The 24,810-nt window shown below is 38.6% G+C and overlaps 1 protein-coding gene and 1 pseudogene across 2 annotated transcripts; both read left to right on the plus strand.

The window, feature by feature from the left end:
* The first annotated feature begins 1,994 nt into the window (after positions 1-1,994).
* On the plus strand, positions 1,995-3,132 carry LOC120254075 (annotated as a pseudogene).
* A 15,992-nt stretch (positions 3,133-19,124) lies between these two features.
* Positions 19,125-24,170, plus strand: LOC120254076 (serine/threonine-protein kinase D6PK-like). 2 transcript variants are annotated; one of them, XM_039262219.1, is made up of 4 exons: positions 19,125-19,353; positions 20,005-20,110; positions 20,649-22,486; positions 23,053-24,170. In XM_039262219.1, exons 3-4 carry the CDS (start codon positions 21,102-21,104, stop codon positions 23,897-23,899), a joined length of 2,232 nt encoding a protein of 743 aa, XP_039118153.1. In that variant the 5' UTR covers positions 19,125-19,353; positions 20,005-20,110; positions 20,649-21,101; the 3' UTR covers positions 23,900-24,170. The 2 variants fall into 2 exon arrangements, with proteins under 2 accessions (XP_039118153.1, XP_039118154.1); XM_039262220.1 differs by lacking the exon at positions 20,005-20,110.
* Positions 24,171-24,810: the final 640 nt, after the last annotated feature.

Raw genomic sequence — 24,810 nt, forward strand, 5'->3', positions numbered from 1 at the left:
TGAAGTGCTAAGAGACAAACTCCACTGTGGCTTAGTTGCGCAAGCAATAGAGTAAAGTGTTGAGCAATCCTTAGTACTGGGGCTTAATTGTGATTAGTGGTCTTTCACTTGGACCAAAAGGTTAGATCTATATTAGGGAATAGGGCTTATTACTTGGAGTCCCTGGAGCCTCAAGCAGTCCCTCACAATGTGAGGTGTTAAGAGTATCCCTTCGCCCGGGGCATAGTATAGAGGGCTAGTCACGGTTGACCTTAGGTTTGGGACCGTGTATCTTTGGATTTCCACGACTCATTAAACTTTAATTATGAGGCATAATGTTAGTCTTGCCCTTGAAAGAATAGTCCTAGGGTGAGCATTGTCCGAGTACCCCATTTTACCATTGATTACCTTTCTTTACTCCTCTTACTTGTTCTCTTTCTCTTTTATTTTTCTTTGCACTAATACCTTGAATCAAATCACAAATTGGTTTTCTCTCTAGCTAAATAGCAATATTTTGTGTTTCCGAACAACTATTCCCTATGGATTCAACTACCCACTCACCAGGGTATTTTATTACTTCGACGACCCTTGCACTTGCGCTACACAAATGTAAGGGGTGTGTCAACATCTCACCCATCGGCATCCCAGGAATAAGTTATTACACCAATGCTTTCAAGTTTGATTTTTGGAACAACCAGTTATGGACCTATGCCAAGGTGACTAAGAGTTTATTTATAGCATTGTCATATTCTGAAGATGTGTGTTTATATATAAATAATGTAATATATGTCCTAATAGAACCCAAATCCTAAGTTAATTAAAATTTTAAATCATGGGTATGTTTAAAATTAAAATTTGAATGTCCTAATTTTAATTGATTTTTGATTCTCTCCTTTAAATAAATTATTTGGTTGTCTTGGACTAGAATGCAAATCCCGAGGTGAATAATAAAATACAAATTACAAAATTTCCGCTGAGAACATATCTCGAGGCAAAATGCAAATTACAAAGATTGTCCTCGAGAACACATATCTCGAGGCAATCTCAAATCTTAGGATAACCCAAATACACATCCCGAGATTATCCTAAATTTCATATAGCCTGAGAACAGTATCTCGAGGCAATTTGAGAAAGGCAAATCTTAGGGACCTAAAAACACATCCCGAGGCAAATTGAATTTTTATTAATTTTTGAAAAAATTAATTAAAAATTTTAAATTTGAATTTTAAAATTTTATTAGTCTTATCCTTATCTTGATTTGGTTGTGATTTGACGGAGGAGTTGGATGGAAAGGATAAGATCTAATGATTTTTTTTAAAGAGGAAGACCGGCAAGGACGAGAGAGGGAAGATTTTTTTGAAAAAAAAACAGGAGGAAAAAAATTTTGAAGAGAAACCAGGAAGAGGGAGACAAAGGTTTTTCCTCTCTTCCCTTATGTCTACATAAATCCATATATATATATATATATATATAAGTTGTTGTTTGCCATTTTTCATCGTTGAATCTGCCGTCGTGGTTGAGTGCCTGAGATAATGTCGCCAATCATGCCTAATGCTTTCGTTGGCGTCATTGTCACCGCTTGACACCGTCGCTAGTGAAGTTCGCTGCCTATATTGCCTGCTGCTACTGTGCCTGACACCGTTTCTGCTGTTGCTGCTAACGCCGTCGCTGCTAATGCTCGCTGTTGCTGCCGTGTTGATGCCGCAGTCTCCGTTCATTACTGCTGCTTTCTATTGTTGTCATCGTCACCCGCTATCGCTACCACTAGCTTGTCAAGGATGCCGCTGTCACCATGATAGCTACCAATTGAAGAGAAAAAGAAGAAGACATCAGAAGGATGTTGTTACTTGCTGCCGCCGTTGCCATTGCTGATGCCGTTGCGTGTCTATGAGATGAAGGAGAGAGGCTCTCTGCTGCCATTGGGAGAATGACAAAGCCGTTGTCCCCACTTTTCCTCATTGTTGTCAAAGTCGCTAGAGAGAGGAGCTGTAGTAAGGCATCCCAGAACCTTTGTGAGTAGGGCCGCAATCTTAGTAGTGGATGTTCTAACTCCGAAGGTTGGATTGATTGTCCGTGTGATGCTTTCCTACTGGTTCTCCACCATGACCATGAAGAGTGTCGGTAGCGCTGCATTGAGGATAGTAAAGGAGGTCCACAAATAATTCAACACCACTCCTGGTCTCATGGAAAGGACTACTAAACTTGACTACGCAACCTGGGCCAAGATCTCAGCAAATGCCTCCATCAGGGAGGTGATCTCTACGGGTGCTCTCGTTATGCTTACACCTCTCATTGTCAATATCCTCTTCGGAGTTGAAACTCTCTCTAGCGTCCTTGCGGGGTCCCTTGTTTCCAGCGTTCAAATTGTTATCTTTGCTTCAAACACTGTTGGTAGTGTTGGTGGTGGTGGTATCTTTGTTCCAATGCTCAATCTTGTCACCATCCTTATTATTATTATCCACTTCTTGGGTACATCCTCAAGATCATTCTTCAAAGCAATTTAGATGTGGAAGGAGGAGACATTGATCAAGATGGAGATACAGGAAGGCAGCAAAGTGCAAAGCTAATGATCAATATGTGGTCGTTGGCTTAGAATATGAACCTCTATTTCCTTCACTAGAGAAGTCTCCTCCTGAGAAACTGTTGTTCAACATTAGGTGGAAAAGTATCATGGTGCTCCTTTTTTTCTCCAAATCATCAAGAACAATGCATCAGACTGCACCACTTTGCAGTTTCTTGTGGCTCCCAGCATGTTTGGATGGGAAACAACAAAGTTATGGAAGGAGAGTCACCACATCGTAGACTTTGTTGTAACCAGGAGTGTGTCTGTGAGGCCTCTACAGAATGGACACCATTGTAATTGTTTTCTGTGCTTCAGCTGAATTACTCGGTTGCACTATTAGTGGTCTTCTTAGTTCTAGTGGTGCATGGGACAACGCAAAGAAGTACATTGAGGCGGAAGCTTCTGAGCACGCGTGGACACTCGGACCAGACCCACACAAAGCAGCAGCGATCAGCGACATTATCGAAGGCCCTCTGAAGGATACATCGAGTCCGTCGCTCAACATTCTCATCAAACTCATGGTTGTAGAATCACTGGTGTTTGCGCCGTTCTTCGCCGCTCATGAAGGTCTCCTCTTCAAGATCTTCTAAAGATCATGACGATGGCATCGAAAACACTGGACTTGCAGGATGTACATGGTGATGGGATGGAGAGAGTGGAAAGCTGCTTTGTTTTCAGACAATACTCTTCACCATGTCTGTTTCATTTAAAAGGATATGAAGTTCATCATATGGTATTGGAGCATGCATGGGAGGTGTTTAGATGTTAGTATAAATGCACGGGATTATAATAAAGATGGGACGTATGGATGGAATATGGGAATTGATGAAATCATGATAATGGCATATGTTGTTGATGATAATGGAAACATGATAAGTAAATAAAATAATGATGATCAAGTATGAGAAGCCTACTATATTCTTACGTGCATAATCAAAAAAAGTAGGATAGGAATGCATGCATATGAGCGTGAATGGATGTGGTTAAATGGAGAAAACTCATCCTAATGCAAAATAAATAAATAAATAAATAAATAAATAAAAAATAAAAATAATGAAGCATGGTATGTAGAAGGTTCCACGAATGAAGCTAAAGGAATTGCTTTTCTCCATACACTTGCTGATCTGCATTCAAGGCATTGATCCCCCTCTATATGATATAGAATCATGCAATGAAAACAAAAAAAAAGATGAATGATGAAAAAGCATGCTATAGCCTATAGTCTGCATGGATGATTGCATTAAAATATAAAATAAAAGACATGGCCCACAATGAAAGAGACACACATGCACATAAATAAATGAATGATGAGGAGCATACATGCATATTCACGTGCATATTTGAAAAAAATATTTTTTTATTTGTGGTGATTAGATGATAAAAATACATGCACATATACATGCATGAAATAAGAAAATAGTAAAATAAAAAATTGATTGAGCAGCATGCATGCATACATGCATAATATATATATATAATCAAAAGAACAAATCTCATCACAAAAGAGATACATGTAATGGCATGCATCATTTGTTAAAGAATGAAAACTTTTCTAAAAAAGGATGGGTCCCACCATCATATGAGAGTGAAACGGATTGTGAGGTTAATAAAATCCAAACATTATGCAGAGTGGGCAAAGCATCCACCTTGACTCTTTTTAGTTAATAAACCAAATACCAATACTCTGAATTCCTTCTTGCAAATGTACTGAAATCGATGAGTGGTATGGTGATTACAAGTGAGTGATGATGAAGAGAATTAGGTGCAAGACAGTGCCATCTATTCTGTCTGGGAAGAGTTCTTATTTCTTGATGAAGCTACAACATCAATAGATTTTGTATTTGATGTAGTGTTGCAAATGATCATCAGGCAAGGGTTTTAAAGTTGCTCAGAAAATTCCTACTGTTACTGGCAATGATGTGGTCATGTTTCTTTCTTATGGAAACTTGCTGAATATGATAAACCTTCAGGGTTGATGGAAAGGAAATATTCATATTAAAAAAAATGCATGGATATTCAAGGCAATATTTAAAGAAGCAAAAAAAGAGGAGTCCCACCATGGACATAACATGCATGGATTTATTTAGATCCCAATATATATATATAAAAATAAATGGGTATATGCTCAATATCAAGAAACAATAAGACATGTTTCAAGGCGGCAACAAAGCATGCAACGTGATGATAAGGCACAGGCAGCGGTGACTTATTGATTTCAAATGACAACAAAAGTTATAAATAAAATTTAAGGTGATCATGAAATATTTATTTCAAGACGACAATGAGGCACACAACGCGGTGACAAGGCACATGCAGTGGCAATGATATGTGATATATATATATATATATATAAAGAAAGTTATATGTTGACATAAAGATGATGTATTGAATATATATATATATATATATATATATAATTAATAACAAAATTTATTATTCACAAATCTTCTTGCCTTTACTTGTACTATTTGCCCTTAATCGGAGGTTCCTAAGATATTATCTGGGGTAATTAATAATAGAGGCTTGCATTTATTAGAAATGGAAGAACCCACAAAACAAAAATATGATATTTATAATTCGATGTGCGTCTGGTGTCTTCTTCAAAGACATGATGCCAGACGTGTATTTTCGATCCCACAAATTCTGGCACACCCAGTGGGGACCCATTTCTCCTGCCATCTTTGAGGCAAAAGTACAAGTAAAGGCATTGTTCCTACATCCTTTGAAAGAAATCTAATAATGTTTCTTTTTATTTTGCAGGAAAATAAGAAGAAATGGCACTCAAGAACTCAACCTTGTCTGGAAGCCCGAAACTCACAATTTTCCTTGGCGAAGGAACTGAAGTGTAATTACCCAACTGCACCTTCAACACCAGAGCTGCAGGGGACTGAGCTGAGTTTTGGCACTGTGTCTAAGTTAGTGCAGTTAGTAAGGAGACCTGCACCTTTGGAGGAGAACCTGATGGTCCCGCGGCTTCCATCTAAAGGTCGTTGCCCTTATGTGATTGTTCTTGAAACTGGCGAGGGCGTCGCTGTCAGAGAGTCACCAAGAGTATCTGCATTTGAGAGGCTATCCAACCCTAAAAGTGTAATTCCTATGAATGATGATGATGATGAACCCACCTTTGCCATTACAGCAAAGGGGCGGGAAAGCGGAATTTTTCATTCATCTGATGAAGACACACCAAAGAAGAAAAGTGTGTTTTCAAGGCTCACACAAAGGAAAATCCAAATTCCAAAACAAAGGCTGGATTTTGTGTCATTCCAAGGACACAAAAATAATCAAATGGGTACCTTCAACAACTCGTTTGAACCTCTTAAGCTAGTGAAGAAGAATGTAACCACTGTAGACTTGCGTCCCCAACTAAGTGAAAACAAGGTTGGTAGACCTCCAAAGTCCTATCACAAAAATTCATTTGGTCAAAATCTTTACAAGACTTATACAGCATCAAAGAAACTGCAGTCAAAAAAGATAAGGGCAAAAGAATTTTATCAAAAGAAAAAGCAATTGATTTCAATAGCGCATAAGGCGATGTTTGACCGCTTTAACTCCTGCAAGAAACCAACCCAAGATTTCGGGTCTAAATTTCAATGGAGAAGGGAAATTAAAGATGAAAAAATATCTGATATTGATGTGAAAATACACACTTGTCGGATGGTCACTAAAGCAAGAGGAGATCGTGCACCTGAACAAGAACAACCGGGACCTGTTACAAGATCCCATAGAAGAGCGGCAGACTCCCTGAATAGAGAAGAAGGTTCTAGTCATGTGCCACCACATCAGGAGCAAGTGATAGGGACTAGCCTTTCACCACTCTATATGCTAAGGAAACATAAAGAAGTACATCCGCTAAATGAAGATGAAGAGGATGAACCTGTCTTTGTTCCTCAAAAGGGACACCATGATACTGAATATCAAAGACTCAATTACAACATGGCAATGTTGATGGGAGTCAATGTTACAAATGCAGAAACAAATCAAAATCCTAATGGAAAATTGACCCGGACAAGTAGAAAGATTGAGGAGTCCAACCCGACGGCCGAGAGAAGCCCTTAGGCCAGTTGAGAAAGGGGTAACACCATGGTTTCCTATTGAGAATCAGCCTGGACAAATGTAGAGGTCAAGAAGTCCAACACCTCATCCAAAGGAAACCTTCAGGTCGGTGGAACATAGGGAAACCTCTTATGTTCCTGTTTAGGAACAATCAGCTGTAATGACCCGGGAAAAGATACAACAAATGGTAGTTGCTGAATTAAATCAAGCCAAAGGAATTGAGACAAGGGTAGATGGAGACAAACCCTATCCCAACTACCATGACTTGGTGCCTTACCCCAAGGGATGTAATGTTCCTAAATTCAAGCAATTTACTAGGATTGTCAATCCTGACCAACATTTGGCTCATTTTGTGACAGCCTGTGGAGACACAAGTGCGAAGCCGTTACTCCTCCTCAGACAATTCTCTATAAGTCTCACAGGAGTAGCATTTGAATAGTATGCGAATCTGCAACCTGAGTCGATTCAAACATGGCAACAGCTGAAAGATACCTTTCGAGTACGGTTCGGGGCATAAGTGACAAAATCACAATTGCTGACCTCGCAGCCACTCACCAAAATAAAGATGAAAAAGTAGTCGATTACATTATGAGATGGAGGAACTTAAGCATTAAATGTGAATAACCACTTGATCATCAGTAGGCAATGTTTACTGCTCGGGAACATTGATAGTTGGATGTCGCCTTTCCTAAGTACATCTGGCATCACTACATTCCAAGGCTTAATCTCATAAGCTAAAAAATTGAAAAGAAACAACCCAAAGGTGTTGTCCAATTTCCAGACCACCTAAAGGAATGATAGAGACTAATCCAAGAGGACAGAAGGCGTTAAGTACACTACTACAACCTTCAATGTTGAGAAAGGGAAAGGCATGGCGGAGCCCCATAAGTCGGAACAAGCTAAGGCACCTAACTTAGGTATCACTGACAATAAATCAAGACCTTTTCCTTCCTTGAAGGATATGATGAATAAGAAGAACTCCTTCAGAAGAGACAAAGTACATAAAATCTTCAAAGATGCTGTGAGAGAAGGTCTGCACCTCCCTGAATGTCAAAAGACCTGAAGAGTAAAGCAAGAAAGACCATCCCAATTACTGTCCATATCATAGGGTGTTGGGACATACATTAGAAGATTGCTATGTTTTTAAAGACTAGGTCGAGTGACAATACCAAGAGGGCAAAATTACACTCTCAATGAAATGTTTTGTCTAAGCACCCAGCTGAACATACATGCTATGTAACTGCCCTAAACCCCGAGGGGTCATCTCAAGGGGAGGTCACAGTGGTTGGCAATAAAGTGATACTTACATCGATAGAAGATGATAAACCTTTTGTTGCTCCAGAAGAGTTATGGGAAGTATTTATATCCAAAAGATCAATAAAGATGTTGAAGAAGTTGGCTGAACTCCCGAGGATCTCTTAGAAATGCTCTCAGAAACCTCTTAAAGGTCACCCGACAAAACAGTCAAAGAAGAAGAACAAGAAAAGAAAGCAAAAGCGCGAACAATCAAAGCGCAAGAAATCTATTATCGAAGAGTATGTAGAGACCCTTGAAGAATATTAGCAGAAGGAAAGAGTTTTGATTACCCTCATAGATTATTTTCCCGAAGAAGTTGAAGAATTACTCGGGGAATTAATTGAGAAAATTGATGAAAATGAAGAAGATGTGCAAGTGGAGACATGCAGGGTTATTTCAGGAGGAGAATATCCTCTATATAACCCAGAAGATGATGATAATGATAAATATGATAGCTTCGCTGAGCCAGAAGATTAATATGACCATTATGGCCGGCCTTATATTAGCAAGAAGCAGAAAAAGAAGATAGTATTCAGGGAGAGAGTAAAGAAGGCAAACGGCAAGCTCTTGGAGCCCTACGAACAAATAAAACCCAAAGAACCATATTACACCCCGAAGACCCCAAAATATAAGGTCTTAAGGAAAGTTATGCCTGCTGAAGACATCCTTACTTTCATTTAAAGGGTAACAGAGGAATCAGCTAATAGGCTGTGACAGTTACATATTGAAGATACAGAGTGGGATGAATCAGGGACATACCCTCCAGAATCATCAGGGCAAAATTTTATCTCAGAGGTCATGGATTCTCTAGTTCCTGCCAAAGCAATAAATGCTAAAGAAAGATTTATCCAAAGAGATAAGAATTAAAAGCTCTTTGATCAAGTTATAGAAAAAGGATTGGATTTGCCTAAACCCAAAAGGCCGCACATAATGCATCTTGATAGTAATCCAAACTACTACCAATATCACCGGCTTATAGGATACACCATCGAATATTGTCAAGCTTTCCAAAAATGGCTGCAAAAATAGGTTTCAATGGGAAATTTGACACTCACAGAGGACTACTTTGAAGAAAGAGGTGAATGTTATGTCATAGCCACTCATGATGATTCAGAAGATCAGCTGAACTTCCCTGAGGAAGAAGATGAGGCACCACAACGTATACATCAGATGAAGTTCAGAACTAGGAAGACACTCCAACCAAGACAGGGCCCCAATTCAAATAACCGAGATAAAGGGAAGATAATTGAAGAAGATAATGTTTCCCTAAAAAAACCCTTGAAAAAGCCAAATTATAACATTTTGGCACATTTAAAGAAGGTCCCAGCACTCCTCAGTATGTACGATGCATTGATGATGTCAGCTGAAGTAAGAGAGTCTTTAATGCATGCCCTACAAAATCTTGGGGAGTATCAAGCATACTTCACCGAGGTTAACATGAAAGAAGCCCTGTATGTATTCCATACATCTTCAGTGTCCTTCACAGATGAAGATTTATTGCTTGGGACTACGACATACAACAGACCACTATATGTGATAGGATTTTGTGATGGAGTAAAGATCAACCGGGTTTTGATCGATCTAGGGTCTTCTTTGAATTTAATAACCCTCAACACTTTTTGAGCATTGGCTCTTGAAATATGCCACTTATCTCCGGAGAAGATCATCATCCAAGGTTTTAATCAGCATGGCCAAAAGGCATTGGGGTTGATCACTCTCCCCCTTAAATTTGGAAAAATATCATCTAACGTGAAATTCCATGTAATTGACACTGATGCTTTTTATAAAGCCCTCTTAGGAAGGCCATGGATCCATGAGAACCAGCTAGTCCTTTCAACACTTCATTAACGCATAAAGTACCTAGTGAAGGGGGAAGAATTTAGAATTGATGGAGAGATCCAACCCTTTGGCATTCATGAAATACACTATGAGGATGTGAGGTATTATCTTAGCACATCCTAAGTGGACAAATAAACTAAATGGGGCAAATTGTCAAGGCCAAGAGAAGAGTCTTTGATCAAGACAACCAAAACTACTCCTGTGCTCCATAAAAGAGAACCAACGCCACCTCACTTTGGTAGTGATACTGAGTCATCAGAAGATGAAAGCGATGCGGATATATCCCAAAGTAAGGGTTAAGTTGAAATATCTGCTCAAGAAAATGCATTGTACATTACAAGGATTTTTGATGGACTTTGCAAATATTTGGATGATTTGAATGTAAATACAGTTGAGCATCTGAAGACATTTTATGTGTTAGCTCGTCATAAAGAGGAGAGAGGCATTCTCTTTTACAAGTATAAGAGCAAAAAAAATCTTAAATGATGATGTTATAAATATTGAAGCAACAGAAGATGATGAAGTTCAACCCATAAACTTCCCAAACCATTACCCCAACAAGCTCAAGACAATAGTTGAGAGATTTGGGAGCAAAATCAAGTGGTCGAGGAGGTCACATCAGAGCTTTTGTCGATTGACTTGGGAAGTGATGAGGACCCAAGGCCGACTTTCCTAAGTGCACAATTATTAGAAGAAGAAAAAGTATCATTCAAGGCTCTTTTAAAGGAGCATATTGACTGCTTTGCTTGGAACTATAATAAAATGCCAGGGTTAGATGATGAGGTAGCTGTTTACAAACTGTCCATTGACCCTAATGCCACTCTAGTCAAATAGGCACAAAGGAAGATGAAGTTTGACCTAGAAGAAAGGGTGATAGAAGAGACAAAGAAACTAATTGAAGCAAATTTTATCAGAGAAGTACCCTGATTGGATAGCTAGCATAGTCCTTGTGAAAAAGAAGAATGGACAAATACGGATGTGTAGACTTCAGAGATTTGAACAAGGCATGTCCCAAGGATGATTTTCCCCTCCCAGTTATGGAGATCATGATCGACAACACCTCAGGGTATGAGATGTTCTCCTTTATGGATGGATATTCTGGATACAATCAAATCAAATGCATCTGGAGGATCAAAAGAATACTGCTTTCCGAACACCCATGGGCATATATTGTTATAGGGTAATTCCATTAGGGCTGAAGAATGCAGCAGCAACATATCAAAGGGCTATGACCAGAATATTTGATGATTTAATTCACAAAGTTTTTGAATGCTATGTAGATGATCTTGTGGTTAATACAAGTTCCAAAGACATATATCTTGATGATCTGAGGACAGTTTTCACACACCTCTGGAAATATAAGTTAAAAATGAATCCCATGAAGTATGCTTTTGGAGTCCTATCTAGGAAATTCTTAGACTTCATCGTAAGGCATCGGGGAATAGAGATAGATCCCTCCAAATTAAAGGCAATCCTAGAAAAGCCACCTCTTCAGACACTGAAGCAGTTGCGCTCCTTCTAAGGGCGTTTAGCATATATTAGAAGATGCATCTCCAACCTCTCTGGACGATGCAAGCCCTTATCTAAACTGGTCAAGAAAAATGCGTCTTTCAAATGGGATGATGAATATCAGAGAGATTTCGAAGACATTAAACAGTACATGCTGAATCCACCAGTGCTGGCAGCCTCGATTCATGGAAAGCCTCTGATCTTATATAATGCTGCATTGGAAAGGACTTTGGGGGCTATGTTGGCTCAGAATAATGAAGAAAGCAAAGAAAATGCGTTATATTACCTTAGTAGGATGTTGGTAGGAGCTGAGAGTAAATACATGCCAATTGAAAAGCATTGCCTAGCTTTGGTGTTTGCAGTCAAGAAGTTGAGACACTACTTGCTACCGCATAAAGTGATACTTATATCAAAAATAGATCCACTCAAATACCTTATGATGAGGCCGTTGCTTACGAGAAGACTCACAAAATGGGCATTGATTCTGATGGAATTTGACATAACATATACTCCACAGAAGGCTATTAAAAGGCAGGCGTTGGCAAACTTTCTAGCAGCACATCCTCTCCCTGATGATTCACCACTTAATATTGATCTCGCTGAAGAAGAGTCATTAATAGTGGAAAAAGCAAGGTGGCAATTATACTTTGATGGAGCGTCATCTATAAAACAGGTACTCATGTCCCAAATGCCACAAATTAAAGCTGTGATAAGACTCTTGTTCGTCACATCGAAAGGGGGAATTCTCATATATGCTCCCTCTCTTACAGAGCCATGTACAAACAATGAGGCAGAATATAAAGCTCTTATAGCTGGTTTGGAACTGATAATTAAAATGGGGATCCAAGACATACACATATTTGGAGACTCGTAACTCATTATTAAGCAAGTCGAAGGAGACTATAAGATATACAAACTTGAACTTATTAAATATTATAAGAAGGTTAAAAATCTGATAAAGAAAATCCCCCAGGTACAGTTGAGGAGGTTTCAAGATAAAAAAAATGGAGAAGCTGATTCTTTGGCTAAAGTAGCAAAGGAGTTGGTGAATACAAATAATGAAGAAATTCATATAACCATAAGAAATAGAAGACCCATTAGCACAATCCCCAATGAAGTTGAAGAGGAAGGTGCTGGGGGCAAAGCGAAGGTCTTCACTCTCGAAATGCCAAAGGAAGATTGGAGGCAACTATTCATAGAATATTTGAAATATGATAAACTCGAAGAGGATAAATCAAAAGGTCTTCAGATAAGACGAAGAGCCCTAAGATTCACACTCATAAATGACATATTGTACCTCGGGTCATATGATCAACTGCTCCTGCGGTACTTCTCATATGAAGAAAGCCCAAGAAGTTATGCATGATGTACATTCTAGGATATGTGGTGCGCACCAATCCGGACCCAAGCTGTGACTAAAAATCAAGCGCTTGGGATATTACTAGCCAACCATGGTCGGAGATTGCATCAATTATGCAAGAAAGTGTCATCTATGTCAGATATATGGAGATTTTATTCATCACATCCAAGTCCTTTACACCCCATAACTTCCTCATGGCCTTTTGAGATATGGGGAATGGATGTAGTCAATCCTATTGAACCACCATCATCTTTGGGACATTGGTTCATATTGGCTGCAACAGATTATTTCTCTAGATGGGCAGAAGCAATCACGCTGAGAGAAGTTAAGACTGAGAATATTCTCAGATTCTTCAGGGAAAACATCTTATATAGATTTGGGACTTCAACAACAATTATTTCAGACAACGACCCCGCTTTCAGAAGCTTCAAGGTTGGGAGATTCGCACAACATCATAAAATAGACTAGAGATATATCTCCATCTATAATGCCAAAGCAAATGGGCTGGCAGAAGCATTCAACAAAACCCTCTCAAAGTTGTTTAAGAAAGCAGTGTCCAAGAACAAAAAGGGATTGGTATGAAAGACTCTCGGAGATGCTATGGGCATATCTCACTACCCATAGCACTCCAACACAATGCACACCATATTCTTTGGTATTTGAAACTGAAGCGGTCTTACCTCTTGAAATCTAGATACCCTCCCTGAGAATGGCAGTGCTAAAATAAAATCTCTAATGAAAGATAATGTTCGGCTCCGCTTGGATGAGTTGGACTCTCTAGATGAGAACAGGTTAGGGGTGCAATAAAATCTTGAAGTTTACAAAGCAAAAATGTCTCAAGCCTACAATAAGTATGGCTCGTTTCTAGACTTTTACTAAAGGGGAGATGGTCCTTGTCCTCAGAAGACCCATCATCACCAACAAAAAGGCCGGGGGAAAATTCAAAGCAAATTAGGGAGGGCCTCTTATGTTGTGTAGATTGTTTACGAAGGAAGCGCGTGATAAGTGCTTGTGTGTTAAGAATGCGAAGCGTTTCTTTCCTTCTGATGAGCATTACTTTTGTCAGGTTTTAGCTGCTAATACGTGTGTATTTATGTACTTTTATGCAGGTTGGGTTGTGAGGCCGATTATTTATGAAAGAAGCCATTGTAGATCGTTTTACGCATTATTTGGAGGAGATCTTGAGAAAGGCTCAAACGCGGAGACATGAGTCGGGTTTAGAATGCTAGAATGTGTGCCAACCTCCTTGTATTCGAGCTAAGGTAATGATTTCAGAGGGGCACGAAGGCGCTACATCCCTAATATTTTCGCTTGTGCATATTTAGCAAGATCTCCACCAACGTGACCGTTTATTGAAGAACCAAGACGATCTACGACGTGAACATGTGCCCGCTTATGTTACCCTTGATGAAAAGCATGGATTCGAGAGTATTTTTGGGCCATTACTAGTAGGTGGTATTGTAGCAATCACTACAAAGAAATCACTCATAGCAGTAATCGCTCACAAACTGCCTGAAGAAGGATCAAAACAGAGGAGCCACACAGGGCAGTGAAAATTCCACACACTCATGCGTTAATTCCACAGGCCCGTGTGGAATATCCATAGGGGCGTGTGGAATCCCGATTCTAACCCTATTTAAGGCCGATTTCAGCCCTGATTTGAATATTCTTTTCTCCATCTTTTCCCCAACTTGAGAGAGGGTTGCGGCTAGGGTTTTGAGAGGTATTGGCTAGGGATTTGGAGAGATTCTACGATTCCAACATCGTCATCTCTTTGGAAAAAGGTTGGCAAGGGAGCCTCCGTCGGATTGATTCGGCGAGGCGTATCTTATACCAGACAAGGAGATCTTAAGACGAGTAGAGGACTCTCCATAAGACCATCGCCACAACTATCGAGGGGGTTTTTCCTATGGATTGCTTTATTTTACATTTGATTTCATTATCGTTTGTATTGTGCTCCATGGAGAGCTAAACACCTAGTGGGTACTTGGGATATTTGTGAACCCTAGGATGTATTAGTTTCATTGAATCTTTTTATTATGCTTTTCAATTAATTGATGTTATTGTGAGTTCCAATCTTGAATTTTTGATTGTTTGAATACTCCCTTAGAGTGACACTAAGGTTGAGAGTTCATGTGGTAACCCTTGTGAGTGAGTGACACACCACGAGTGTTAGACAAAGCTTGATTGGAGAGGGTTGAGAGGGTGAGTCGAGAGGTACAGGAGCATCCTCTTTCCCCTTTGGTGTGATAGATTCTACCTCTGTTCCTCGAGTTCTTTGCAGCCATAATAGAGCGAATGAGCTAAGGGATGACCCTCCACTGGGCCTTAGTTGCGAGTGCAACGGAGTGAAGCGTTGAGGTGATTTTAGCATCTAGGGCTTAATTGTGGTTATGGACCTTTCTTCTGGACCAAAGGGTTAGGTCTACAATTAGGAAGAGATTTATCACTTGGAATCCCCAGAGCTTAATGCAATCCTTCTTACGAGTGCGAGGTTGAGAGCTTGTTCAACCTCTCCTCCAGGACATGTAGAGGATTAGGCTTGGTTAACCCTAGATTCGGGGCCATGGATTAAAGGATGTCCCTGACTCACCATTGCATTAGTTAGAAAGCATAATAGAGAGTTCTTGCACTTGAAACGATTTTCCTAGGCCGATCAATACTCGGATACCCCATCTTTATCGATTGCCTTACCTTCTCCTTTACTTTTGCTCTCTTTCGGGTTGTTTTACTTTTGAGAATTAAATCTTGTCACACATATCACTATTCATCTTTCATATAGTTAAGAAGTAAATTAAGTATTTTTATTCCCTTTTCCCTGTGGATACGATACCCCACTCACCTGGGATTTATTACTTCGACAACTCCGTGCACTTGCGGGGAGCACTGTCAGTCGTAGAGTGCGCTGGACCAGGTTAAGGATGGGGCACGTGGCAATTTAGTATCGTCCGAGGTTGGAGAGGTACACGTTAAGGAGAAGGAGGTTCAGTTTAAGGATAATAATTTGGGGAATGAGGAAACATTCTAATATGCCGTGGGATTAAGTTAAGGTTATTAAGTTGTCTTCTCCTAGGGGTTTGAATAAAGAATTGCTAGATCAGGTTAAGGTGGGTTGTGAAAGGGATCGTTGCTTTGAAGACCCAATTGCGCTTGATGCTGGGCTTAACTTGGGTATGGGCCTTAAACTGCAGAGTAGCTTGGAATTGGGAGATCCAGTGTTAATTTGTGAAGTGGGCCAAAAAGGTGGCTGGGAATCTTTACGGGGGTTAATGGAGGATGTGGTCCTTGATTTTGGGCTGGATGTGAGTCATGGGCCCCCTGGGGATTCAGTTAAGGAGATTTCGGGCCCTCATTTGCCTTTGGGTAATCAGGAGCAGGGATGGAAGCTTCCATCCTCAAGAATTGAGGTCTCAACTTCAGAGATTTTTCTACTATTCTTGACGTGGCACCCCAAGATGGCTTCAAGTGGCAATTCTTGGAGGGGTTTGGCCCCTTGTTCCTATAAGTGTCCTACAAGATGAAATTGGTAACAGTGGTGATGATGTAATTATTAATAGTGATGATGATGTGGCGGCTTAGGAGGAAGGAACCGATGTTCGATCTACTGATGTTTTGTAGCCGGACATTGGCAGTGAATCGGATGCTTCGATGGCAGAGTTTGAGAGGAATCTCAAAATTCTTATGCCGAATCTCCATGGAGGAACTGATTTGTTATCTTTCAGGTCAAGCTCTGGGAACAAGAAAAAGTGAAAGGCAAAAAAAACCTTCATCGTGGTTCAATGAGGAGGCAGGGTATCTGGCAGAGCCGTCCCAAGTCTACTAAAAAGAAAAAGGGCTGGGGGTGACGGGGCCAAAGTTACTGAGGGTGTCTAGAGTGAAGCTAGAGGACTCAATCTTTGCTATCAGGCGTAGTTTGGAGTTCTTAGGCCCTCATGTGGAGGCGACTAGTGGCTCGTCTTCTTCAGAGATGGCTCAAGATCACAACATGGGCTAGATGGCAGCGTCTAGCTGGAGGTTTGAGGAGGCCCTTGTTTTCCTCGCTTTTTGTGTTTTTGTGGGTCGCCCCTTATCTTGTGTTTTTGTTGGTTAGGTATTGTGGGTCCACTGCTTATGGCTTCTTTTTCTTGTTTATGTTGTTCTTTTTGACCTCTCTTAGTTGGGGAGAAAGGGTCATCTATTATCGTTTGTTTTTAATTGAAATGATTTATCCACCTTAAAAAAAAAACACATAACTTAACTCAACATCCACTATGAATGAAAGCAAGCCGCATGGGATCTTATAATTTGTCTTTATGTGTATCTAATTATGAAATTATACATATTCTTACATATATATATACATATATATATATATATATATATATATATATATATATATATATATACATATATGTCCATATATCATATACTATACTATATTTCGTATGTTAGAAGAATTTCTTTGTTTTCATCTATCGTTTTTTTTTATCTAAATAGGTATATACTAACTTAATAGTTTTTACTCATAACATATATAGTCATTACTTTAAAAGTAATGATATATGTACTTAATAATTTTTTTTGAATACCTTTCTCAAGACCAACGGCAAGCATGATCCAACACATTCTCAATTGAACTAGTCTAGATTATTGATCCGGGTTTAGTTAAGGTTGAACCGATTGAAGATGGAGTCATAGAGTGCTATAATTTTTTGCTAGCGAGAGGGGCTGAAGGAGAGGGTCCAAAGAACCGATTGAAGATAGAGTCAGAGTGCTATAATTTTTTGCTAGAGAGAGGGGCTGAAGGACAGGGTCCAAAGTGGTGCTCAAACACCCCTTGGGCCCAACTAATGATCTATATATATATATATATATATATATATATATTCAGATGATCTTTACTTCTTTCTTTCTCTGTCTCTCTGTCTCTCTGTCTCTCTCATATTGATTGGATCTTTATATTATTTTTCTAAAAATAATAAGTTTTTACAAATGAATACGATAGTTTAAAAAAATTTAGAAAAAAACAAAATTTATTATTTTGATATTTTACATATTGATTAATATAGTATAAAAGAATTTTTTTTTTAATTAAAACATTATTGTTTTGGCACCTCAATTTATTACAAACCAGTTTATATAAAATAAAAATTATAATTTAAAAAAAATGATAAAAATATATTATTTGACCTAGTGATTTTTATTAGTTAGGATATAACATACAAATATATATACATATATATATGAAAAATATTTATAAAATTCTTTTGTTTGGCCTTTAATTTTTTACTAAGTTTTATATATAAAAAATTATTGACTGCATCCTATAGCCTCTTTTGTTTTTTTGTTTTTTGTTTTTTTTATAATTAGATTGGCGAAACAACAATGACTGTGTCGTTCAATTAATCTGATTATATTTAAATAATGAATCTCTAAAACCTATTTTTAATTCTATGAGTGAGCATCCCCTCTACCTTTTCTAGTGGTTCCGCCATTACTTGGCGGTATCACGAAATCTTTTCTAAGGAAGTTTCATAGAGTTGGAATATTTTTGGTATTTAACCAAACTTGACATAAAATAGAATTCCATCTCATTTGAGGTCAAAGAGTGGTGGAGAATGAAAAAAATACCAACTAGCATCTAAAGTCAATCGTGAAAAACTATATGGGAAGTCTACTATATATATACATCTTTACTCTTTTACCTTGTTTTTTTTTATTATAAGTTAATTTTTAACTCAAATTAGAATTTCTCTATGTACCATATTATTTATAAATTGATGCAAAATTAGTTTTTCAACCATCATTTGAGTTACAATCGCCATCGAAGGCATATTGGTTTAATGGAGGAAATCACTTTTTATTAAAAAAACTACAAGATTTTAAAATTCACATATGTTGTTCATTACTTTCTACGCAAATAATAATTGGAAATAAAATTTTTATTTTAAAAAATAAAAAATATACATATTTGAATTTTTATGGAAGCGATGAGGCAGGCAGCAGGATCCAATGGGAGCAAGTACGTCCAAAACAGTGGTGGGTCGTCTGAGTCAGTGTATGACTCATGGCTCTCATTCCCATGTGATTTAACTTAACCACACACACGCATCATCTCTTCCCCTCTCTTTCCATTTAGACGGATCAAACCCCATCGGGCCCCATCGTCCATCGGTCCCTTTCCCAACAGTTATTGATGATGTGTGATGTTTCCATTGGCTATTAACTATGGTCCACAAAAGGATCCATTCATGACTTGCCACATCAGCCTGTGCGTGTCGAATCTTGCACGGTGGATCTCGAAAACCTATAGCCTACGGGCGCACCGAACAAATGGATGGGGACCCATCAAGACACGTATAGGGGCACCGAAATAATGGAAGATCGATTTCATGTCCTTCCTTTTTGAATTTTTTCCTTTCTTTTCCCATTATACCCTTCTTTCTTTTTTTTATTTTGCTTTTTTTAATATATTTTTTTAATTTCTCCCTCTCTTTTTTTAAAAATATGGATTTTTTTTATTATTAAAAAGAAAAAAGTAAATTTTGAGTTTCAGAAGAACACAGTGAGCGAGAGAGTTATACTGACACTACTGCTCTTGGCCTCTCGTGAAGTGCATTTCGCTCTCCGCCGCTTTTTTCCCGGCGTTCTCTTTTCCTTCAAACCCTAACCCTAGAAACCTTTTACCGATCTCCTTTGTTGTGCCTTGCTGATGGGATCGGGATATTGGTGGATCTGATTTGATGCTGGAAATGCTGGATTGGAACTCACCGGGGTACGGGCATCTCTTGCTTCTCTTCTCTTTAATTGTTCAGTTGAGATCTTGCGGATTTGTTGGTGGTTTTGTGGCGATGGTTTGGTGTTCTTGATCATGGGACAATGTGATAATCAGGAAATGTTCTCTGATCGGTCACCTTTGCTTTTGGTTTGAAATATTTTGGATCTGTCTGAATGTGACCTTTTTATTAGGAAGAAAGAAAGACATGATTTTGATCTTTTGATGTACGTTTTACATGGCAAATCCCTATCTTTTTTTTTCTTTGAAAATCTTGCTTTTTGTCTGCTTAGCCTTTGATTGAATCAGGGCAATAGTTCTCTCTGTTAAATTGGCAATATCTTGCATCTAGGATATTGTTTTGATGATTGTTGTATAATGTGATTCTAGGCTGCAACAGCATAGAGAGTTATTTGTCATGTGAGATCTTTCATTACTAGTTTTTTCTTGCATCTGATAATATAATATCATCGATCCTTGCGAACAATGATGTACTTCTTGTTGATGTTCTCAAGTTCAAGGGTTCAGCTTTGTAAAAATTTTTTTTGGACCTCGTCTTTCTGAGATATCAGTTTGGTGTTTCCAAGAATGTTTTCTTGATCACTAAAGTGATTTTGAAATTTCACGTTGTTGAACTCTGTGATGTTATAGGTCTTAGTGGATCAGAATCATCAGATTGTGATGAGATATCGGTGTGGTGTTTCTGAGAATGCTTTCTTAAGCTTGGAGAGTTTTAAAAATTTAACAGATGAACTAGGTGAGTTCTTAGATTTTATTGGATCAGATTATTTGTGCTTAATCAAATGTTGCCACAGAAACTGCATTACTGATTATTGGTGTGGCTAGCTATGGTTCAAATGTTATCATCAGCCTTGACTCTAACCCTAGGAATCTTAATGGGATTGTTCAGGTAGCTTGGAGTTTAATGTTGGAACTGTTAGGTAGATGGTGATCCGTACCATAAAGGCATGTGATGTTGTTTCTTGTTAGTCCTCATGCTAAAGTTTCCCAACTAGAAATGCAGTACGATTTATTCAAATTCTTTTTTCTAGTCTGCCTCAAAAAATAGAAACCAAAAGTAAATAAGCCAATGTTTGAATCAGGTATGTTCTTGTATTTATGTAGATACTCTACCATACATGCAAGCTGGTTAATTTGGATGTTGTTTTAGATCTGATATACTGGAGTGATAACGTTGCAGATCAAAATAGTTGAGAACCAGCTTTTATTTTGTTTTATTTTATTTTTTGACTGTCGATGATTGTTTTCCAAGCTGACAAATTGTTTTATCACAGGATATGGATTTCTTGATTATTTCCATGAGGCGTCATCAGTTTGTATGATGTAATTTGGTAGTTCTGCAGGATTTGGTTGCTACATTTGTTTTAGATAACGCCACCCAGACATACCTTTCACAAATTCAGATTGCATTACTTCTGGAAAATCTGTAACAAAAAATGCGGCGTAATTTGACCTTCCAGAGATGGGTTAGTTTGCTTTTTTCAGGTAATATATCAGGTGGCTGGTAAAGCCTGTCAATAAATGGAATCATCAGATGGTGTTTGTGAGATTGTTGAATCGAAGTATGAATTTAACCCATTCGATCATCATTCTAATGGATCCACTCCACTAAATATCAGACTGGGAAAAAGTGAAATCGGAAGAAAGTCTTCTAGCCATTCTATGGTCAATCAGCTTACTGAAGCAATTGATTTAATACATCATCAATAAATTCATGCCCTCTATTGATGCATATAAAAATGTCGCAAAAGAGTCCACTAAAGAAGCCCGTTACAGTTAGTGTAGCTCAAGCAACCGGAATAGGTATGTCTGAATCTGCATCACTGAAGCAGGCATTGAGGCGTCTATGCATTTCCCAAGCATCTGAAATGGCAGCTATGAAGCGATTGTCAAAACGCATAGGTCCGTCTGGTACTTCTGAAGCTGGAACTATCCAAAGATTATATGCATCTGTTGTTGTTCAATCTAGCGAATCTGGTCTTCAATTAAATGATGATAAAGGAGATATTGTAGAGATATCCATGATGCCTGAAAAGAACTCCATGAATTTATCTGGAAAAATTGGTCAAACATGTCAAGTGAGAATGATGGAACCATCTAATAAAAGTGCAGTTTCTGCTCCCTGCAGTCCACATTTGATGATGCCCGTCAACGTCTCAAGAACCAGAATAAAAGATATAATTGCCCAGGAGGAAGTTGTAACAAGTTCCTCACCTGAAGATGCAAAGTTAAAAGGAAAAAGAAACCCCAAAACTTCTTTCATTGTCTCTGAGAACCGCCCAAAATCAATCAAGCCTGGTGGAAATTCACGTTTGACAAAGCCAACTTTTAGAAGCAAGACAACCTGCAACAGAAAAGGAAGCAAGGAATCAGCCTCAGCACCTGGAACCCCCACTAGATGCCCAGCAATCAATAAAGCTGGTGGAATTTCAGGTAAGAATAAACCTGCTTGTGGGAAAGAGTCTATTTCTCAAGTATCCAGCAGCACAAGTTTGAATAGCAAACTTGACTTGAAAGCAGAGCAAAGTGGCATGAGCAAGGCTGATTTTACTCCCGAAGTTGCTGGTGTCAAAGCTATCAGTGTAAAGGTGAATGATAATTCAAGATTGAGAGAAAAAGGGGAATGCTCTCAGAGCTCAAAGAGTAGTTTAGGTGACTATAGCTGCAGTACTAGCATCACTGATGAGAGCTTCCAGAGTAGCTCTAGTGCTAATGGGTGCAGGCCTCATATGTCAAAGGATACAAGATGGGTTGCCATTCGCCAGATTCTATTGCAACATGGAAGCATTAGTTTAAAGAACTTCAAGCTTCTTAAAAAGCTTGGCTGTGGAGATATTGGTACTGTTTATCTTGCCGAGCTTTCTGGTACAGATTGTTTATTTGCCTTGAAAGTCATGGATATTGAATTCTTACTTAAAAGACAAAAGATTCTTCGAGCACAAACTGAAAAAGAAATACTGGAAATTCTAGATCATCCATTTCTTCCATCTCTGTATGCCCATTTCACTACTGAGAATCTTGCATGCCTAGTTATGGAGTATTGTCCGGGTGGGGATTTGCATGTCCTCCGTCAGAAGCAACCTGGTAGGAGTTTCTCTGAGCCAGCAGCCAGGTAGTTGCCTTTAATCCTCTGATGCTAAATGGTAAATTTAATTAATGGTGAACATATAATCCCGAATTTGTTTTTCTGGCTCCAATTGATTTTGTTCATGGTTTTCTTTAGCTATCTATTTTATAATTTTGTTTTCCATTTAACCATTTTACCTGTTCTTTATGGTTGACTGTATTTTACATGCGATAGTAAGACTTAGATGGTATACAAATGCGACACATTTGTCATCTTTGATTTTCTTGGTAATGTAATGTAACAAGCCTTCAGTATTGGGTTATAGAATGAACCAATGTAAGTTGCTCAGAGCAGAATGCTATAGTAAGAAAAATCAAGTTAAATTTTAAGCCATGGTTTTTGTGTCAGAATTCCTTGCTCCTGCAAATGGATATGTTTTTAATAGTAGTTTTTGTTAATTGAACAAGTCTACTGTATGTCTATATTTTCTACAATATGAGATAGCCACTCCAAAGGCTAATCTGGATGTTTATTGTATATATGCAGCCTTCATGTTAGTCATTTGCTATGTTTACTGCTGTGTGCTGAATTTCGCAATCATTTTTTTGCAGGTTTTACGTTGCAGAAGTTCTTCTTGCTTTGGAGTATTTACACATGCTTGGGGTGATTTACCGTGATCTCAAACCAGAGAACATTCTGGTTCGAGATGATGGTCATATCATGCTGTCTGATTTTGATCTTTCCCTGAGGTGTTCAGTTTGCCCAACCCTTCTCACATCAACTTCACTGGGCACAGAAGAGGCAGCAGTGAAGAAGGTTTCTGGACCTTGTTCGGAAAATGCTTGCATTGATCCTCTGTGCCTTCGGCCATCCTGGGCACCGGGTTCGTGCTTCACCCCTCGCTTGGCATCTTCCACCCTCAAATCAGAGCTGGTTGCACAGTCATGCCAGCTCCCTCAGCTTGTTGTGGAGCCCACTGATGCACGCTCCAACTCATTTGTTGGCACACATGAGTACCTGGCCCCAGAGATCATCAGAGGTGACGGCCATGGAAGTGCTGTTGATTGGTGGACCTTGGGTATCTTTCTCTATGAGCTGCTATTTGGCAGGACCCCTTTCAAGGGAGCTGGAAATGAAGAAACTTTGGCTAATGCTGTTTCTCAGAGCTTGCGATTTCCTGAAAGCCCAGCAGTCAGTTTCCATGCAAGGGATTTGATCAGAGGACTTTTATCAAAGGAACCTGAAAACAGGCTTGGATTTCTCAAGGGTGCAGCTGAGATTAAGCAGCATCCTTTCTTTGACGGTCTTAATTGGGCTTTGATCCGTTGTGCTGTGCCACCGGAAGTACCTGGCAGCTTTGATCCTGGCACACCACAAACAGCTATGCGAAAGAAAAAGGAAGGTAAGTGTTTGGATTTCAGGGCCAATGGAGATGACGTGGAGTTTGAGCTATTCTAGAAATTGTGCTGCAGCTAAGATGATTATAAAGATAGAGGAAAACAAATGATTTAGCACTAAAGGGTCTTCTTCTTGACAGTTTAGTAAAACTTTCTGCAGTAAGGTAAATAGAGATCTCTCGGTGAAGTGTTTGAATTTCAGGACTGGCTGTGACTAGGGATACTGAGAAAAATTTGTATTTGTTTTTGCCTAGTCATTGTTAATTTCTCCCATGTTTGTTGTGATGCCACTTTGTTTAATGTATATGTAGGTCCGCAGTTTGCAGCAGTAATATTTTTGTCTTTCTTTTTGCCCCCTTTTTATTAATTTTTCCTTTTTCTGTCTCCACTTTGCTAATGTCATTGTGTTTGAGAGCAGCATTGGGATGTTTTCAGTCATTCTGACCCATTGATTTGGAACCCTGCATTTTGGTGGCAGTTAGCAACAACAACAGACTGCAATCCAGTGAATGCTTCCTCAAAGCACGTGAATTCGTTCACTCGAGAATATAGCCGTTGCTAGAGCATTATGTTTTAGATGACCTTGGATATTAGGGAACATTGTGAATGAGATGATGAATAAAGTGCACTAACTTTGCTTTGTAAAGCTATAAAAGCAATAATAATGGCCGTTGTGGTGCCGTTATGTTCATCGGAGGATAACTTTCATTTCGTCTTAATTAAGCTTGTTTGCCATTTTGTCTAAAGGTATAGATCCGTGTAATCAATTTAAATTAAATCTTATTATTATTTTTTTAACAGTTGATTGTATTGGTTTTAATTTTATTTAAATTTAAAAATAAATTCATAGCAAAAAATACTCACTCCGGTTTTTTTATTGTCTCATTATGTTTTTTTTTTTTGGTTTTTTTTCACATGTCCATTTAAAAAATTTATGGAACATTAAATTTTTTTTTAAACTTTACTTTTTAT

This window comes from Dioscorea cayenensis, unplaced genomic scaffold, assembly GCF_009730915.1.
Source record: "Dioscorea cayenensis subsp. rotundata cultivar TDr96_F1 unplaced genomic scaffold, TDr96_F1_v2_PseudoChromosome.rev07_lg8_w22 25.fasta BLBR01000335.1, whole genome shotgun sequence".
Taxonomy (NCBI): domain Eukaryota; kingdom Viridiplantae; phylum Streptophyta; class Magnoliopsida; order Dioscoreales; family Dioscoreaceae; genus Dioscorea; species Dioscorea cayenensis.